Source organism: Trachurus trachurus (genome assembly GCF_905171665.1).
Source record: "Trachurus trachurus genome assembly, chromosome: 3".
Classification (NCBI taxonomy): domain Eukaryota; kingdom Metazoa; phylum Chordata; class Actinopteri; order Carangiformes; family Carangidae; genus Trachurus; species Trachurus trachurus.
Window position 1 is genome coordinate 28,989,865 of NC_139893.1, and position 16,054 is coordinate 29,005,918.

The 16,054-nt window shown below is 45.9% G+C and overlaps 1 protein-coding gene across 6 annotated transcripts in view; it reads right to left on the reverse strand.

The window, feature by feature from the left end:
* The window catches only part of herc1 (HECT and RLD domain containing E3 ubiquitin protein ligase family member 1), a 68,550-nt gene that overhangs the window by 24,739 nt on the left and 27,757 nt on the right, over positions 1–16,054 (reverse strand). For 3 of the 6 annotated variants that reach the window (XM_084001784.1, XM_084001785.1, XM_084001781.1), the window contains exons 24-45: positions 13,938–14,058; positions 13,764–13,815; positions 12,230–12,501; positions 11,000–11,215; positions 10,776–10,896; positions 10,330–10,567; positions 9,143–9,306; positions 8,106–8,261; positions 7,904–8,010; positions 7,704–7,814; positions 7,447–7,617; positions 7,065–7,304; positions 6,487–6,570; positions 5,496–6,055; positions 4,374–5,019; positions 2,848–3,121; positions 2,518–2,728; positions 2,259–2,425; positions 1,416–1,532; positions 1,049–1,304; positions 319–440; positions 4–230 (exon numbers count right to left, since the gene is read on the reverse strand). In XM_084001784.1, the coding sequence (XP_083857910.1) occupies positions 4–230; positions 319–440; positions 1,049–1,304; positions 1,416–1,532; positions 2,259–2,425; positions 2,518–2,728; positions 2,848–3,121; positions 4,374–5,019; positions 5,496–6,055; positions 6,487–6,570; positions 7,065–7,304; positions 7,447–7,617; positions 7,704–7,814; positions 7,904–8,010; positions 8,106–8,261; positions 9,143–9,306; positions 10,330–10,567; positions 10,776–10,896; positions 11,000–11,215; positions 12,230–12,501; positions 13,764–13,815; positions 13,938–14,058 (4,633 nt within the window). The remainder of the gene's footprint in view (positions 1–3; positions 231–318; positions 441–1,048; positions 1,305–1,415; positions 1,533–2,258; positions 2,426–2,517; positions 2,729–2,847; positions 3,122–4,373; positions 5,020–5,495; positions 6,056–6,486; positions 6,571–7,064; positions 7,305–7,446; positions 7,618–7,703; positions 7,815–7,903; positions 8,011–8,105; positions 8,262–9,142; positions 9,307–10,329; positions 10,568–10,775; positions 10,897–10,999; positions 11,216–12,229; positions 12,502–13,763; positions 13,816–13,937; positions 14,059–16,054) is intronic. The other 3 variants (XM_084001786.1, XM_084001783.1, XM_084001782.1) reach the window with 2 other exon arrangements.

The window sequence follows — 16,054 nt, forward strand, 5'->3', positions numbered from 1 at the left end:
CACCCATGTTGGCCAGTCCAGTACCTCCGGGATCCACATTCCCAGAATGTCGGTGTCACTGGCGAGGTCCTGGCCGAACATGGCCTCCATGGTCTCCTCATCCAGGTCCATCTCCAGCTCTTCATCCAGGTTGAAGTCATACAGGGCGGCCGGGTCTTGTTGCTGTTGAAGGGACGAGACCTCCCGGCGCGACTGGCTGTGGTGGGCCTGCACTGAGCGATACAGTCCAGCTGAGGACAGGAAAGTTTTATGTGAGCTGATGGAGTAGGAGGAGAATCTGGAGAATCTGAAAAGAGGACAAAGTGGAAAAATCCTCACCAGCGCGGGCCAGCAGTGTCCGTGCAGCCAGGTCAAAGCGATGTTTCCTCCCGACAGCCGAGCGTCCTCTAAGAGCAACACCACTGGAGGCTGATGCACTGTCTTGCTCCAGCCCCTCTGGACTACAGAGTAAACAAAGAACTTTGTTTTTATATGGGAGCAGTAAAAGAGGTCTAAGTATTAAAAACTAGACATATTTTAAACAAGGTTACAAAATGTTTCACAAAATGATAAAAACAGAAATGCAATTAAACAATAAAAACTGTCGTAACAATGAAATAAAATAAAAATTCAATCAGAAGGGGATTTCATAAAAAAGAAAGTTTAAAGATGAGATTTAAAAACAGTATTAGATTCAGCAGACCTTATCTCCACAGGTAAATTGTTCAAGAGCTTACGGGCTTGAACTACAGTCAAATTCATTTTTTTTCTCAAGTATTTTACTTCTGACATTGAAAGTTACTGTCAAAAACTTGAAGAACCATATGAGAGCTCACGAATGAAAAACATTAAATCAGCAGCTGCAGCAGAGAGGAAGCTGCTGATCCTTGGGTCGTGCATCCAGGGATCAGCAGCTTCTTCACGGCAAGTGCCCCAAATCAAACACACCTGCACCTGCTAAGAAGTAAATGACAACGGATCGTATGGCTCGTAACAGGGTGACAAAAAAACACATCTATTATAAGGCCAGAGAAGAGAAGGTTTTCTAATCTTTGTTGAGACTTCCTACCTCTCACTGAAACCTTCCTCCATCTCTGAAGTGTCTGCACTGGCAATGTCTCCAGGTGAGCACAGGTATGCGCTCTGGTCCAGAGATTTTCCCCCAGCTGAAGCAGTCGCCCCAGGACAGGAGGAGTCTGACCCTTCTCCACTGACGCCACTGCCTCTGGTGTGAGGCTCGTCGTGCTCATCCTCTGTTCCTGGATGTTCAATCATCCACATGGCCAGGACTGTGATGTTCTGCGCGTCCGCCTCTCCTCGTGCGCCTGGAGATTTGACACATCCATGTACCACAAAACCTGAGTCATGCCACAATATTCACTGTCAATAAACAACAAATTGTCCATCATACATGCAAGGATGTGAGGGAGACTCACCAGTGGCCTCCAGGGCTTTGGTGATCTGCCGCAGGGAGAAGCCCATCTCCAGCAGTGGCACAGCGATGGCAGGAGGAGGGGGAGATGTCGACAGCCTGCTGCTGGGGTCCGACAGAGCTGCAGCAAACACCAGCCACCGTTAGTGAATTCATTACAAAATCTGAGATGAGGCTTTGAGAGCACTGAAACATGGGTGGACATCTGTGTGCATCACTATGATGATGGAAACACCTACAAATGTTATATTCTGATGTGTGTTAATATTAATGTACTTACATCAATATATACAGTACCTTTAATTGTCGGTGCAAGCTATTTTTTGAACGGCGGAGCAGAGCCGTGAGCTGCTCAGAGCTACGCTACGGAGGGTCATGGGATTTCTTCGTTTCCATCATCAAACTCATCAAATACACAATCCAACAACTCCAAAACGCTCTCGTGGACAAGTTGTGACCTGCACGGAACGTTACGAGACAGAGTTGTTTTAGAGGCAAATGCAGAGACTGCTTGTCGAAAAACAGTTTTGCATGAATTTACCTCAAAAACAACTTGAAAACAGGTCCACGGGAGCGTTTTGGAGTTGTTGGATTGTGTATTTGATGAGTTTGATGAGGGAAACCAAGAAATCCCATTAGCCTCTGTAGCGTAGCTCTGAGCAGCTCGCGGCTCTGCTCCACCGTTCTAAAAATAGCTTGCACCAACAATTAAAGGTAACGAACCTACAGTACTCCTAAATCTATACGGATTATGGCAATGGGCCAATTTGCCAAAATGTTGAACTATCCCTTTAACAACTGTGCAGCCATGGCTGGTTTTCCATGCAGGGCAGTGTGGCATACTTACAGGTACCCGTTCTGTTCTGAGGTCTGCTAGGCTGGGAATCAGGGGAAGTGAGACTCTGCCTGCGGCCGACTTCATCCGAGGGGGAGGTGGGCAGAGATGACACCGGAGGGGTCTGAGCACGACGGGTTGGAACCAGGGTGGTAGTCGGGTAGCTCGAGAACATTTGCCTGTGATACCAAAGAGAAGCGTCATACAGAGAAAAACAAGGCGACTCTGTGACGCTGGCTGGCTGACAATATGTGCAGCCATCTGTTCTGACCTGAGGAGGCTGAGAGGCATGACCCCCGGAGACTCAGACGCGGGGACAGTCTCCGTGTCCGTGACGGGTGTGGTAGCGGTGGTGGTGTCCTCCAGCGACGAGCTCATGAAGGAGGTGGTGCTGGAGGCAGAGGGGCTCGTGGTGACCGGGGTTTGTGCCAACTGCTCGCCCTCTGTGCCTTCCCCCTCGCCCTCTGGTTCACTCCTCACTCCTGAGGGACATTAGAGCCAAAAAGCCTATTATTTATAGAGTAGTAGTGATAACATCCAGTTTATTCAGCTGTTTACTGAAACATCATGATTTGAAGCACGTTAAATCACATGTTCATACCAGGTTTGACCTTTCCCCCACTCGGCTCCTCCAACAGTCCGTTCACCACCAGTTTGTAGATCATGGCCTGCGCCCTCTCCAGGTCTGCCAGGCCCAGGGCCCGCTTAATGGGCGAGCGCATCACCGCCCGCTTCACCATGTGGCGCATGAGAAACTGCAGAGCCGCGCGCATCTCCACCTCCTCCTGGCACACCGGAGAAGTGGCGGCCGTGCTTCCACTGGTGCTGGCATTCAGATCAGCGTTGTGCCCACTTGGTGCCGCCTCTGGTAGCACCTTGATGTCAAGAGAGAGCAGGTTAGCATAAATCTGACTAAATGTGCAATATGCATCATTCTATGTGTTTGCACCAAATCCAATTTGTCTAATTTTCCAAAGTTTTTAAAACATGGTATGAAATGTCGTGGGAAATACACTTACTGGCTGAACTGACAAGCACCTCTGAAGCTCCCAAAACAACACACTTTAATCTGTTGATCATTTCACTTTAAAATTATGATTTGTGAATTTCAAACTTTGGTTCTGTATAATATATTAAACAAATGAGCTATTCAGTGATAATTAGTGAAGGTTGTTTCCTGTTATTTCAAGTATATGCTAAAATAACACTGCTAGATAACTAGCAGCTTTATGTTTAGCCCACACGTATATGTTAAAAATCTTTTCATCTACCTTTCAGTTCCTTTAAAATCACAATCACAATTAGGGCTGGGTATCACTAGGTACCCCACGATACGATACTATCACGATATTTTACCCACGATAACGATAATTTCACGGTACAGCGATTCTGCGATTATCGATATATTGCAAGAAATTTCATCCACGATACATCACGATATCTGTGTCACTTAAAATCCGAGTTGTATGTACATCAGACGATAGCGATAATTCATGGGACAAACTGAGTCAAAACAATGTAATTCAAATTATCCATGCCATTTTATACAAGTGCAAGTTACAACAACATATTTCAATTGGATTTAGGTCTGAAACATGATTTATTAATTGAAAAAAAAATTGAATTTTTTTTTTTTGGAAAAAAAAAATCGATATTTAAATATTGAATATCGATATCGTATCGCGGTATAAAGTATCGCAATATATTGCCATATCAATATTTTGGCCCACCCCTAATCACAATGCAGCTGATCTGAGCTTGTTAATGTGTTTCAACTGCTACTGTATATGTGAAGCTAGAAAATTTGAGTTATGTGGCTGTAACTTCAAAAAAAATTACAACAGAAAACTGAGCATCATGTTTTAACTGAATTCTTCAACTGAACAACTATGGATCATCACATTGACAAATACAAAATTGTTTCCCATCAGTCATGTTCATATTTTTTCTCTCTCTTTATCAAAACTTATCAAAACATTGCTGCCACCTTGTGACATGTGTTGGTCATTGTACACAAGTTATGATTCCTCATGGAGTAAATAAATTGCTTCACATTTATAATTATCTTAACATTGTTGATTACTGTAAGTTACTGTATCAGTGATGTAAAGAAACAACAACAAGTACCTTAGGGATGAGCAGCAGCTCGGCATATTTGCTGCAGCTCAGCAGGGCACTGAGCGTCTTCATGGCTCCCAGGTAAAGGTAGGAGAGCTGCACGGCGTGGATCTCTGACTGGGTGGCGATGGAGGCCGGAGAGGCTTCGTGACTGCGGGAGCCATGCTCGTGGCCTTTCTTCCTGTTCCCTTCAGCTGGAGTGTGAGGAGCTGCAGCGAAGAGAGTCTCGTTCCCTCCCACTCCTCCACCGCCCACAGAGGAAATCTCACTCTCTGACTTTGAGCTGGGTGCCACGTGCGCCTTCACCTCGTCCAGGCTGTGGGATACGCGCAGGTCGGAGGTGGTGGTGCTCGAACCTGTTCCGGATGAGGCTCCGGCACCATCTCTTTGCTCGTTGCGGTTGTGCCCCTCGTTGTCTGCTTTGTCTTCGTTAGTGGTTGGCTCGTGTCCAGTTGATGCTGCGTTGCGGTGTTTCTTTTCGTGACGGCGTGCGCTGAGCTTCGCGGCGGTTTCCTCGTGGATGCTGGTCAGGTAGGTGAGGTCCAACAGCAGAGAGGCGGTGAGGCCACGGAAGCGGGCCACGTCAAAGGGCAGCGGCTCGCAGGGCTCCAGGTTGTATAATGGAGTGTCACTAGGCGACCAGAAAGTTGGGAAGCTTTAATAGAAGGGAGTGGAGAGTGATAGGAGACAAGGGAAGGAAACACAAAGTGAGGGAGAGGGCAGGAGAGAAAAAGCACAGCATGCAAGACAAATAAAAAGATGGAATGTGTGGGTTTGGCACAAAACAATGTTGTTCGATGAACTACTAGGGCCATGCAAAAGAGTAATGATGGAAAGGGGTCAGTCAGAAACAGAAACGTTACATCAGAGTAAAGGAAGATGAAGGGTGAATAGGTGAGTCAAAAGGAAGAGGCTAATGCATCAGAAGAACATGAACAAAGGCAACTTCAGAAGCCCAGAGGTCACTCAGCACATTTCTACCCAGCCAGACTCTTCACATGGCTCTAACAGTTTGTTCACCCTTTAAAAATATACCAGTAAGGAACAAATACAGCAAAATATATCCAAAGAAAAAATGTTCAAAGGAAAGTTTAAGAAAAGGTGCCACAGCAGAACTTTTTCCCCCAGTACCTGATGGTGATCTCAGCTTCGTCCCACTGCACCTTAGCTGAGGTACTTCCCTCCTTCACCACACCCAGGAGAGTAGCGTGGCGTCCGGTCTGCTTGTGGACGCAGCGCCCACCGACACGGAGGCCTGCATCTGCACCGCCAATCACTGCCAGCACCGGCCACACCTCCGTGCAGAGGGTCCTCAGGTGGTGCTCCGACAGCTCCCCGAGGCCGTGCTGCCGCCCGTGGCGTCCCCGCTCCTCCTCCGTCCTTGTGGGCGTTTCCTGGCTTTCTCTCTGGGCGTCGTGCTCCTCGCGGCTCTGCACCGAGCGGCTCTTTTTCAGTCTCTGACCCCCGCCACCGCTGGAGGCGCTGGCTGACTCTCTGAAACAAGGTTTGATCTTGTGAAGCCGCTCAGTCATGGTCTTGTTGATGCGATGGGTCCAGTGGTCGGTGCGGTGCAGGATGCGGATCAGCTGCGTGGTGGCCTCAGCCAGCACAGTGGCCATGGGGCTGCAGACCGGGTCGCCTGGTAGGAGGTCTCGAGGTGTTCCTCTCATCTGCATGTCACAGATCTTAACCTGAAGCAAAAGATAAGAAAAATAGTACTACAAGTACTTACATACAGTATGGTTATACTTTTTTTAGAGCATTTTTTCTGGGGCTTTTGCCTGTAATTGACAGGTTAGTTGAGATAGACATGAATGGGGAGGCAGAGAGCGGGGGAATGACATGCAACAAAGGGCCGCCCGATGCAGGATTCAAACCGGGGCCGACTGCAGGACTGTACTGTACCCTCCACACATGGGGCACCTGCTCTACCCACTGAGCTACATGGCGCCCCTATATAATTATACTTGCAAATGTCCACTGCTCTTAATTGTTATTGGTCTTGTAATATTAATTATTATAAGTGGTCACATTGCATTAAATCGCTACAGACAAGTACTAAACCAACTTGATGTTACTGTTTTACAGAGAACAGGACAGTTGGACATTTATGTTGACCTACCTTTTCTCCTGGGTTACTGCTGTAGAACATCACACAGGGATACAGCTCTGTGGCATCCACGTCCTCAAATGCCAACTTTGGCTCCTGTGGAAGCACATATTAGTAATTAGACATGGACACATAACATCTGCTCTTCAGGATGGTTCTCTCAGAGTCTCTAGATATTAATAACATCTTATCAAATAATCTTTGCAGTGGCTTCCATGGACCCCGTTCATTTGTGGGAGTGAGCACCTGTGATACCCGTTGGTGTCATCAAAAAGAAAAAAATGTCCTCAAAAATGACACTAAAGAAGTTCACTGGCTGACTGACTTTGATAGAAACAAAGTTTTAAGCTTTTTTTTTTTTAATTTTTTTTACTTTATTTAGTTCTTAACATCTTCTGTGAAACAGCTCAAATGATATAAGGTATAAGTAGTACAAGGTCCAGGAAAAAAACTTAAATACATTTTAAGGAAATCTTAAGGAGCATACTAGAGGATGCTCTACAACATCTTGCATCTTAAATTTAATGCAAGATACTTTGTGCACCTTGCCCCTGGTCTTGAGGTTGACTTATTTCTCCTGTGTCTCTCACCTCTCCGTTCTTGCCAAAGGAGATGGTTCTGGCCTCCATGTCCAGGACACAGGTGATGAAATCCCCCTGGGTGAAGCTGCTTAGCGTCAGCGTTTGTTCACCATTGTGATAGAGGTTCCCACTGTACGCCCGGTACAGCCACATGTCTGATGTGGTGCGGTGGTTGAAGTCGTGCACGGGCCAGCGGGACACCCCCACACATGTTCCCTCATTGCCTCTGTTTTCCTTCACGATGTAAAACTACAAGAGAAAGCATGAGATCAAATGAATGCTTTGTCTAACTGTGATCTTGTTTGCATCTCGTCTTGGTTTATCAAACACTGGATACCAGCAATGGTAACAGCTTCTAAATGGATGATGTTATAATTAAACAACACTGTACCTTCCACTGGTAACATCCAGAGGAGATACCGGTGGAAGCTAGGCCGTAGCCTTTGCCCCCGCTGCCGTGCGTCAGGCCCTGGCCATTCTCCACCACACAGCACTGAGCCTTCTCCGGGTCAAAGGACACTTCTTGTATGGGAAGGTTCTCGTCCTCCTCCTCTGCCTCCCCCTGTGGATTAAACAAACTGTCAGTGATTCAAACAAACACAGCAGAAAGTGAAGAAGGGGTAGGGGGGTGGGGGCTGGTTCGCACACCTGTAGTTTGAGCTCTTGGACTTTTTCTTTAATCTGGATTGAGTGCTTTGCTTGAGCAATGGGAGCCTCCCACATGCAATCAGACAGCAGAGAGAAGAGACGCTCCACCACCTGGAAGAGAGAGAATTACATTAGTGACATCCAGTCTGTTATATTGAGGGATCAGATCAGTGATGGTCTACATTTTCATAGCGGCGTGCCTGTGACATTTGGTCATCCTCCATGTTGGCCTCGCAGGCAGGCAGGACGGCTTCCAGGACATGAAGCGCAAGGAGCCGAGTTCTCAAGTTTCCCACCAAAGGCACGCCTGAAATTAGCCACAGACATGAGTTAGTGTCTCTGGTATGTTTTGATACAAGCACCCCACATGTGTCTGTGTTGTGTTACATCAGCTGATCGTACCTGAGCAACATTTCTGCGCTGCAATGTTGAGTAGCACTTCAGTCCACTTGGGGGAGGCCATCTTGGACTGGATGGCCTTGGAGGAGACGACTCTCCTGAGGAAGACCAGGAAGTCTCCCAGGTGGAGCTCTGCCGTGTGCTGCTTACGGATCAAAGCTGAAACACAAACATGTAAACACATTTACTGGCTGCATGTCACTTGTCTTTAAGGTTGGGCATCGTTTGAAGTTGAACGATTCCGGTTACGATTCCTATTCCATGTTTCGATTCCAGTTCCTAACGATTCTCGAAACGTTAGAACCGGCTCCATTCAATTCTCGATTCCCAGTGCCCAACCCTACTTTTCATGGAACATAATTTGGGAAAGAAAGGGGGTGACCTATAGCAACAGTTTTTCTTTTAGTTTTGAACCTGTTAAACTGTTTCTTAATTTGAATATCAACATCAACATCAACAACAAGAACAGTGGCCCCGAGAGGTCTCTGTGTTGCCACTTAGAAAACAGCTGGATCCACCACTTTTTTGTGTCCTTGGAAATGCCTCCGTTGTAATTTGCAGCACATTTGTCTCATTTGTGTATGTGTTTTCTTAAATTGCCGAGAGTTGAACTCTAAGGGCTGCTACAATCAACAGACTAATCCATAAAAACAAAAGCTAAAAGGGTCCAAAGAAAAAACTAACTGAACTAATTAATTTATATTTCAGTTGAATGAAAGGTAATTAATCATGCAGCCAGGCAGCTACAATAATTTGTTTCTGGTGTGACTCCGATGACAGTCATATGTGTTTGTAAATTATTATGTAACAAACTGGCTCTTGATTCCTGGTCATACGACTCACTGTCTCCTCGATCACATTGAACAAAAGTTCATAATGATGGGAAAACGGTTGTGTTTGATCAAAGCCCCCGTCAATGAAAAGTAAAACTGCTCACGGCCACAAAAGGAATACTGCATGATTCATGATAGACATGAGGGACAAGGCATCCTCATCAGAAAATGAACTAAGTGACAAACAGATCTGAATTCTCTTATCACCTCTGAAGTCTTTCTTTTCAGAGTCTGTGCTGTCTTCATGTTTGTTGTCTTCCCCAGGGGACAGCAGACTAACTCCTGCCTGAGACAGCAGGTTCTTCAGCTGACTGCAGAGCAGGTCCAGCAATGACTGGACCACCTTGGGACTCAGCTTGTCTGCATATGTCCTGCAAATGCAAGAATTACAACAGGTGATGTGATATTTTCTTTGTAGTGCTTCTGCACTGGTGTCACAGTGGGTACGTTTACATGGACAGTTTCAATCGGTTTCAGAAAGGTTTGGTTTGAATCAATCTCTTTGAAGATTTCAGTTTGAGCGTATACATGGGTTACAAAGTAAACTGGTTGGGTGTTTACATGCGCCGACGAAACAAATGCTTCGAATGTGCCCGCAGCCGTGAGTGATTGCGTTACTATGGTTACAACAGTATTGATTACGGAAGTGCTACAGCTGTGTGGCCGAAATACATCGTTTGTTGAGCGCAGTCTTTGCTGTTATAATATTTCTCTGTATTAAACAGCAGCGTGACATGTTCCTACTTTTAGCAGGAAAAGAAGAGAGAACGTCTTTCCACTTGTTGTCCGAAAATGCATGCGGAGGAGGAGGAGGAGGAGGAGGAGGAGGAGGAGGAGGAAGCGGTGCGCTGTCGGTGTTGTGCCGAAAAGAGACTACCTGTAGAAAAACGACTGCCCTGGCAGGTAGTCTCTTTTCGGCACAACACCGGCGGCGCACCGCTTCCTCCTCCTCCTCCTCCTCCTCCTCTCTCTGCATGAATTTTCGGACACCGAGTGGAAACAGAACTTCCGTATGACCCGCCAGTCTGTTATGAAATTTCTTGCTCGACATTTTCCCATATTACGCGGACATTTTCACGTGAGTGACAGCCAGGCAGGCACGGCTCGTACGTGCTCAAGCGTGCATGCGTGCGTACGTACGTCAGGTCCCGAACGAACGCAGCCAGGGATCAACCCGTTTCAAGTGTATACATGACAGACAGATCTCTTTAGAAAAGGTTTAAACCACCCCCTTCAATCTGGTTGGAATTTCAACCGGTTTGGGGTAATTGAAACGGTTTGAGGTGTTTACATGAAGTATTTTCAATCGGTTTGGTCTCCCAAACCTTTCTGAAACCGATTGAAACTGTCCATGTAAACGTACCCAGTGACTCCATTCCCTTTAAATCTCTTACCCAGTGCTGATGGCGAGTATCTGCAGCAGACGGGTGGACGCCACCTTCAGGGCAGTGCTGAGCTGGGACACTCCGGGTTTCTGCAGCAGCTGGAGCGGCTGCCCCAGCATGGTCTCTGTGCCACAGAGCTGAGACAGCACATTGAGCAGCCCACTTGAGATGGCCAAGGAGACGTCCACTGGCTGGTAGCGGACACTTAGCGCAAACACGGTTACCAGCAGGAGGCGCTGCTGGGCTTCTAGATGGAGAAGGAGACAGGGAAGAGAGCAAAATGTTTCAGGTCGGCTGCTGACAAAACAGAATCTCGAGATTACTGTTGAGCTCTGTGTTTTAAGAAAATTAAAACAAGCTCAGCTGAACCGCTCTGGAAGCTGCCCTGCCAAATTAAAACAAATCATAAATCTTATTTAAGTTCCATGACTATATATGTCTCCATTTCTTATTACCAATGTGATGCTTGTTGGCTTGCAGTGCTCTCTCCAATGTCACAGACAGCTGCTGGTAGATCTTATGAACAGCTGTTTGGATTTCCATTTGCAGGCTCCTCTTAGCTGCTTTTACACCATCCTGCAAAATAACAGCACAGACTCACATGTTAAAACACATGGTCGAACAAGTAAGACAAATTCAACTGCCTTTCTATCCACTTATCAGGAGCCTCCCACTGCACCTGGTAGTGATGCAGCTGAACGCTCTCTCTCCTCAGCCCGCCAGTGCCCACGGTTCCAAGGCCGAAACAACCGGCCAAGAACTGCAGCCTGACGGAGGTGAGCAGCGAGGAGGACTGGAAGGCACCGCTGGACCGATCCGTGCTCCCCGGCTGGCTGCCCTTCTCCTCCATGCCAGAGATCAACACCACGATCTGGTGGAGCGCCTCCAGCCGCAACTGGAGATAAAACACCACAACAATCAATAGTACATTCTAACAGGGTCACACACAAATGAGCCATTCGGTTGCACTTGTTGACATGTATTCATGAACATGACCACTTGAGTTTATTTTGAATTTATTCACCCATCCTGCTGCTGTAAACATCTGGTAACACCTCAAATCCACAGCTGAGAATAGTACTCAACAAATGCACCATTCATGAGTGAATGGTGCATTTGAGTAAAGATTGCTAAAAACCATTAAGTCTAACATTATTATGTCATTTTTTTAAAGGGACAACGAGGAGTTTGTATTTGGTTATAAAAAAGTCTCATATTAATGTGGATGAATCTACACTACCCACACTTGTTAATGGGTCTTTATTTTCGATAAATATATTGTTTTGTCTTTATCGTTATTTTGTTATTATTATTAGTGGTCGGCTCGCCCACCATTTCCTACTTTCGGTTTCGCGGACGCTGCCAGGCGGGTCATGGGAATAACGCTGCCGAATCGCCGTTTTAGTCGGAACTACAATGGTATCTGATCGTCTTCCAACCTCTGACTTTCATTCTTTATCAATGAAAACATTCTTGGCAAATGTTTTCGCTTTCGTCCGTCTTGCGCCAGTCCAAGAATTTCACCGTGCGCGCGAAGGAATGTAGGAATGTAGTGGGAAATAGAGTGTGAAAACACTTTGCTTTCCAAAACTCCTCATTGTCCCTTTAAAGTATTAGTTATGTATATATATAAGTGGGAGTCAGTGGTTTTGAAGCTCAGCACCACAGGTGAGAGTACCAAGTGACAGGCTGATGCTTTGCCTTGAGGGGATTAGCTGACAACAAGAAAAATATTGAATATCACAAACAAATCCTGTTAGGATTTTACATGAAAAGTTACAGATTATAATCAATTCAATGAAAATTTTAAAAGGAAAAGTGGTATCCGTGGTCCAAATATAAAGGGTTTCTCATTATGATTTTATCAGAGCAACAGATTTGACTTTAGAGTCCTGGGTCAGTCTCTCACCTCAGCTCGGCTCTGCTGCTGCTCCATAGCCAGGATTGTTGCCTGTGGGCTGGTGGACATGCTTTCCTCCGGCTCCTTGAAGGCCGGAGCCAGGCCCACATCACCACTGATGAAACTGACCATGTTGTCGATGAGGGCGTGGATACCCAGTGAGCGGTTCAGGTCTATGTCCGATTCCTCGTAGGAGTATGCCGAGCCGTAGCTGCGCTGACGGCTCAGTTTGGCCCTGAACCAGGACTCGGCCAGGGAGTCTGGTGAGCTGTGGAGTAAGCCTGGGGGCGGAGAGGGAGAGAGGAGCCTTTCAGATGCATAAATGCACAACACGACTCTCCCGATGGATGGACCATGAAGCTTTTAAGCACTTAAGAGCTAGGCAGTGCGATGTATTATTACTCTATAAAAGTTCATCAAATGGCCAAATGCTGATTCCCCATGCAGGCTCAAGCCTTCGTCAGCCATTATGAATTCTTCTATGATAGGTGAGCTGAGTTTCCAGCCCCCACTGAGGAAAAAAGCTGCAGCTGAGAAGTGGAATGGTAAACAGGGCTGGCCTTTCTATATAAAAACTGAAAGCACTGAGTCCAAAGCATCAGTACTAATGATTTATTTACAAATGCAACTGGTCATTTCCATGAAATCTCTTCGATGTGACAAATCACATTCTTCGCCAGGGACATTCCAAGCAGAAGAATGAGCTGTTATTTGTACACGAGGCGCATCTACATGTTCTCGACTTGTTTTCTCTCCACACAGAGAGTATAAAGTGTCTGCGCTCAGAGCAAGGCCCTCATCATGAGAGATGGATGGAGAGGGGGCAAGGGCGAGGGAGGAGGGGGGGGGGGCGGGGCATCACAGTCATGGAGGTATGAGCTAACAAGAGGAAGAAACATGCCATCGTGTACTTGCTTGGAGCTCCTCTTGTGTTTGGGGCTCAACTGCCCCAAAAGTAGCAAATAAACTATCCACCCGGGAATGGAGAGACAGAGAGACAAGAGTAACATATGAAAGATGACACACACCTGAATCATCAAGAACACACTGCCTGGCCTGTGTGTGTGTGTGTGTGTGTGTGTGTGTGTGTGTGTGTGTGTGTGTGTGTGTGTGTGTATTTCCACATACAGATTGTTGGATTTCTTTCCATTTTAAATCAATTTCACATTTATTTTTGACAAAGTATCATTAAAATGCAGGTGTCTTCCACATGCAGCTGCTTAACTATATCTGTGTCTATGTCTCAGTCAGATATTCAGGAAAACTGGTATGGCAGGTTTTATGTAATGTTCTGCTCCTTCTGTCTGATTTTGCTGGTTCATCACACGTGAAATATTACAGGCTATGCCCAGAATCTAGAGGCCATGTGCAACAGCTGTGAGGTGAACATGTGTCACCCGGGCAGTGTGTCGCACTAAACCGCTAAGATGTGTGTCACAATTAAAATCGACGCATTCCACAGCCGACACACACAGGCCATGTGTCCAGTGTGTTCCCTGCCTCACGCACAACGTCACAAAGATTCACTACTGATGATTTTTACCTCGTTTCTTGTGAGAGAAAGCCAAGTCCAGGTCGACGTTTCTCCTTCCACTCTGAGGGACAAAGCAGAGATGAAAGCTCAGCAAAGACCTCAGTTCAAACACAGAGGCCATCTATGTAGTGAATGAGTGAGTGAGTGTGTGTGTGTGTGTGTTTGTGTGTGTGTGAGTTTTACCAGAGTGTAACCCTCCTCGTCCGACTCTGGCTGTGAGAGGTCAGACTCACTCCTGGACTTCATCAGTCTGTAGCTGGGGCTGCTCTGCACTGACCGGCTCTCTGCACTCAGACTCTCACTCCTGCACAAACACACACACAGCAGAATTTCATTAATCAGGATTTAATTTATCTAGCATTACGCAACACACAGTTATATTATGCAATTACAGATGTGAATCCCCCTTTGTTAGTATTTTTATTCATCTATCTATCAGTACGTACTACGCTTCATCTTTATACATCTATATCTATAGCTATTTCAAAATAGTTTTCCCTCTTCTTACATTTATTGCTTTGGACCAAAACACATACCTGATTCTGATCATCGTTATCAGTGACCACGCAACAACTTAAAAGTGTAACTGATCCAAACAAGATGATTTTAAAATAAAGCAAAAATGCACTTAATAACACTTGCCAAGTACAGTGTAAAAGTTCTGGTAAAAGGGCGAGGTAATCAGTGGTTTGTGGCAGAGGCCTCGGGCTCACACATTAACACAAAGGTGTCATGAGGTTCACTCCAGGCAGGCCAGCTGACAGTCTTGGCTGGGCCCGGGACAAGATAATGTTAGATGGCCCCCCCCCCCCTCTCCATCTCGCCTCCTTTCCTCACTGCAAAAACTCAAAATCTTTCCAAGAATATTTGTCTTATTTCTTGTCAAAATGTCTCATTTCTAGTCAAAACTAAACTCTTTCCACTTTAAATAAGACTCATCACCTAAAAATGAACTTGTTTTTAGATCATTTTCACTTGTTTCAAACTAATTTTCACTTGAAATAAGTAGAAAAATCTGCCAGTGAAAGTAAGTTTTTTGTGTTTGTAATAAGAAAGAAAAACTTGCTCCACTATCAGATTTTTCTACTTATTTCAAGTGAAAATCTGCTTGAAAGAAGTAAAAAGTGTCTAAAAACAAGCTGCTTTTAATGTGATGAGTCTTATTTTAAGTAGAATTAGATTGTTTTGACTAGAAATAAGACAAATATTCTTGGTAAGATATTGAGTTTTTGCAGTGCTCCGGCTCCTTTCCTTCCTCTCCTCCTGCTCTGTCTTCCTCTCCTCTGTTTCCCTCTCCTGTCTTCCTCTGATTTCTCCCTCCCCTCTTCCTCTCCTCTGTCTTCATCTCCTGTCTTCTTCTCCTCTCCTCTGTATCCCTCTCCAGTCTTAATTATCCTCTCCTCCGTTTTCCCTCTCCTGTCTTCCTCTCCTCTGTCTTCATCTCCTCTGTTTTGTTTTCTTCTCTTGTCTTCTTCTTCCTCTCGTCTATGTCCCACTCCTCTGTTTCGTCACCTGTAGCCTCACTCCGCCGCTCCGCTTCACCACCATGACACACCCCCTCTCTCTCTTCTCTGTCACCGCCGGTAAAGTTACTGCCGCTCCGCTCCACCATGACACTGACACACACACCCTCTCTCTTCTCTGTCACCTGTAGCCTCACTCTGCCGCTCCGCTCCATCGTTACACTGACACACCCTCTCTCTCTCCTCATCCGTAGCCTGACTCCTGACACCTGACTGCTGCTTGACCTCCCTCCTCTCTGTTTCTGTCAAAGATAACATGTTTTGTCAGGCTTTTGCACAAGCTAGGCTAATTAACGTTCGTCAGTTAGGTTACGTTACCAGGTTGGCCGCACTACTTACCTTGCTCTATTTTACTTGTCCCAGCTTCACCGTCACTACATTTTTTTAAATATTTGTTTAGAGCATTCCTCAACCCTTTGTTTTCCTCCTCTCTTTTTCTCTTTTCTTTTCTTTTCTGGGCACCGGACTTGTGCTGACCAGACATTTTGAGTGTAGGCCTTCTGAACTAATAATAACGTCAATAACAAATTCGATCACGGGCCAAACCATTTTTGTGTTTGGGGTGGGGGGTGGGGGTTCTTGACCACCACTATTTTAAAGGGAAATTAGGAAGAAAACAAATAAGAAAGACTTAAATGTATTAAACATATCTTTTTCCACATAGGACTAATTTGACAATAATAATAATAAAAAAAAGTCCACAATTTAATGAGGGCCCAGTTGTGGGCCCCCCCTCTTTCCTGGGCCCGGGACAGCAGACCCGTTTGTCCCCCCCTA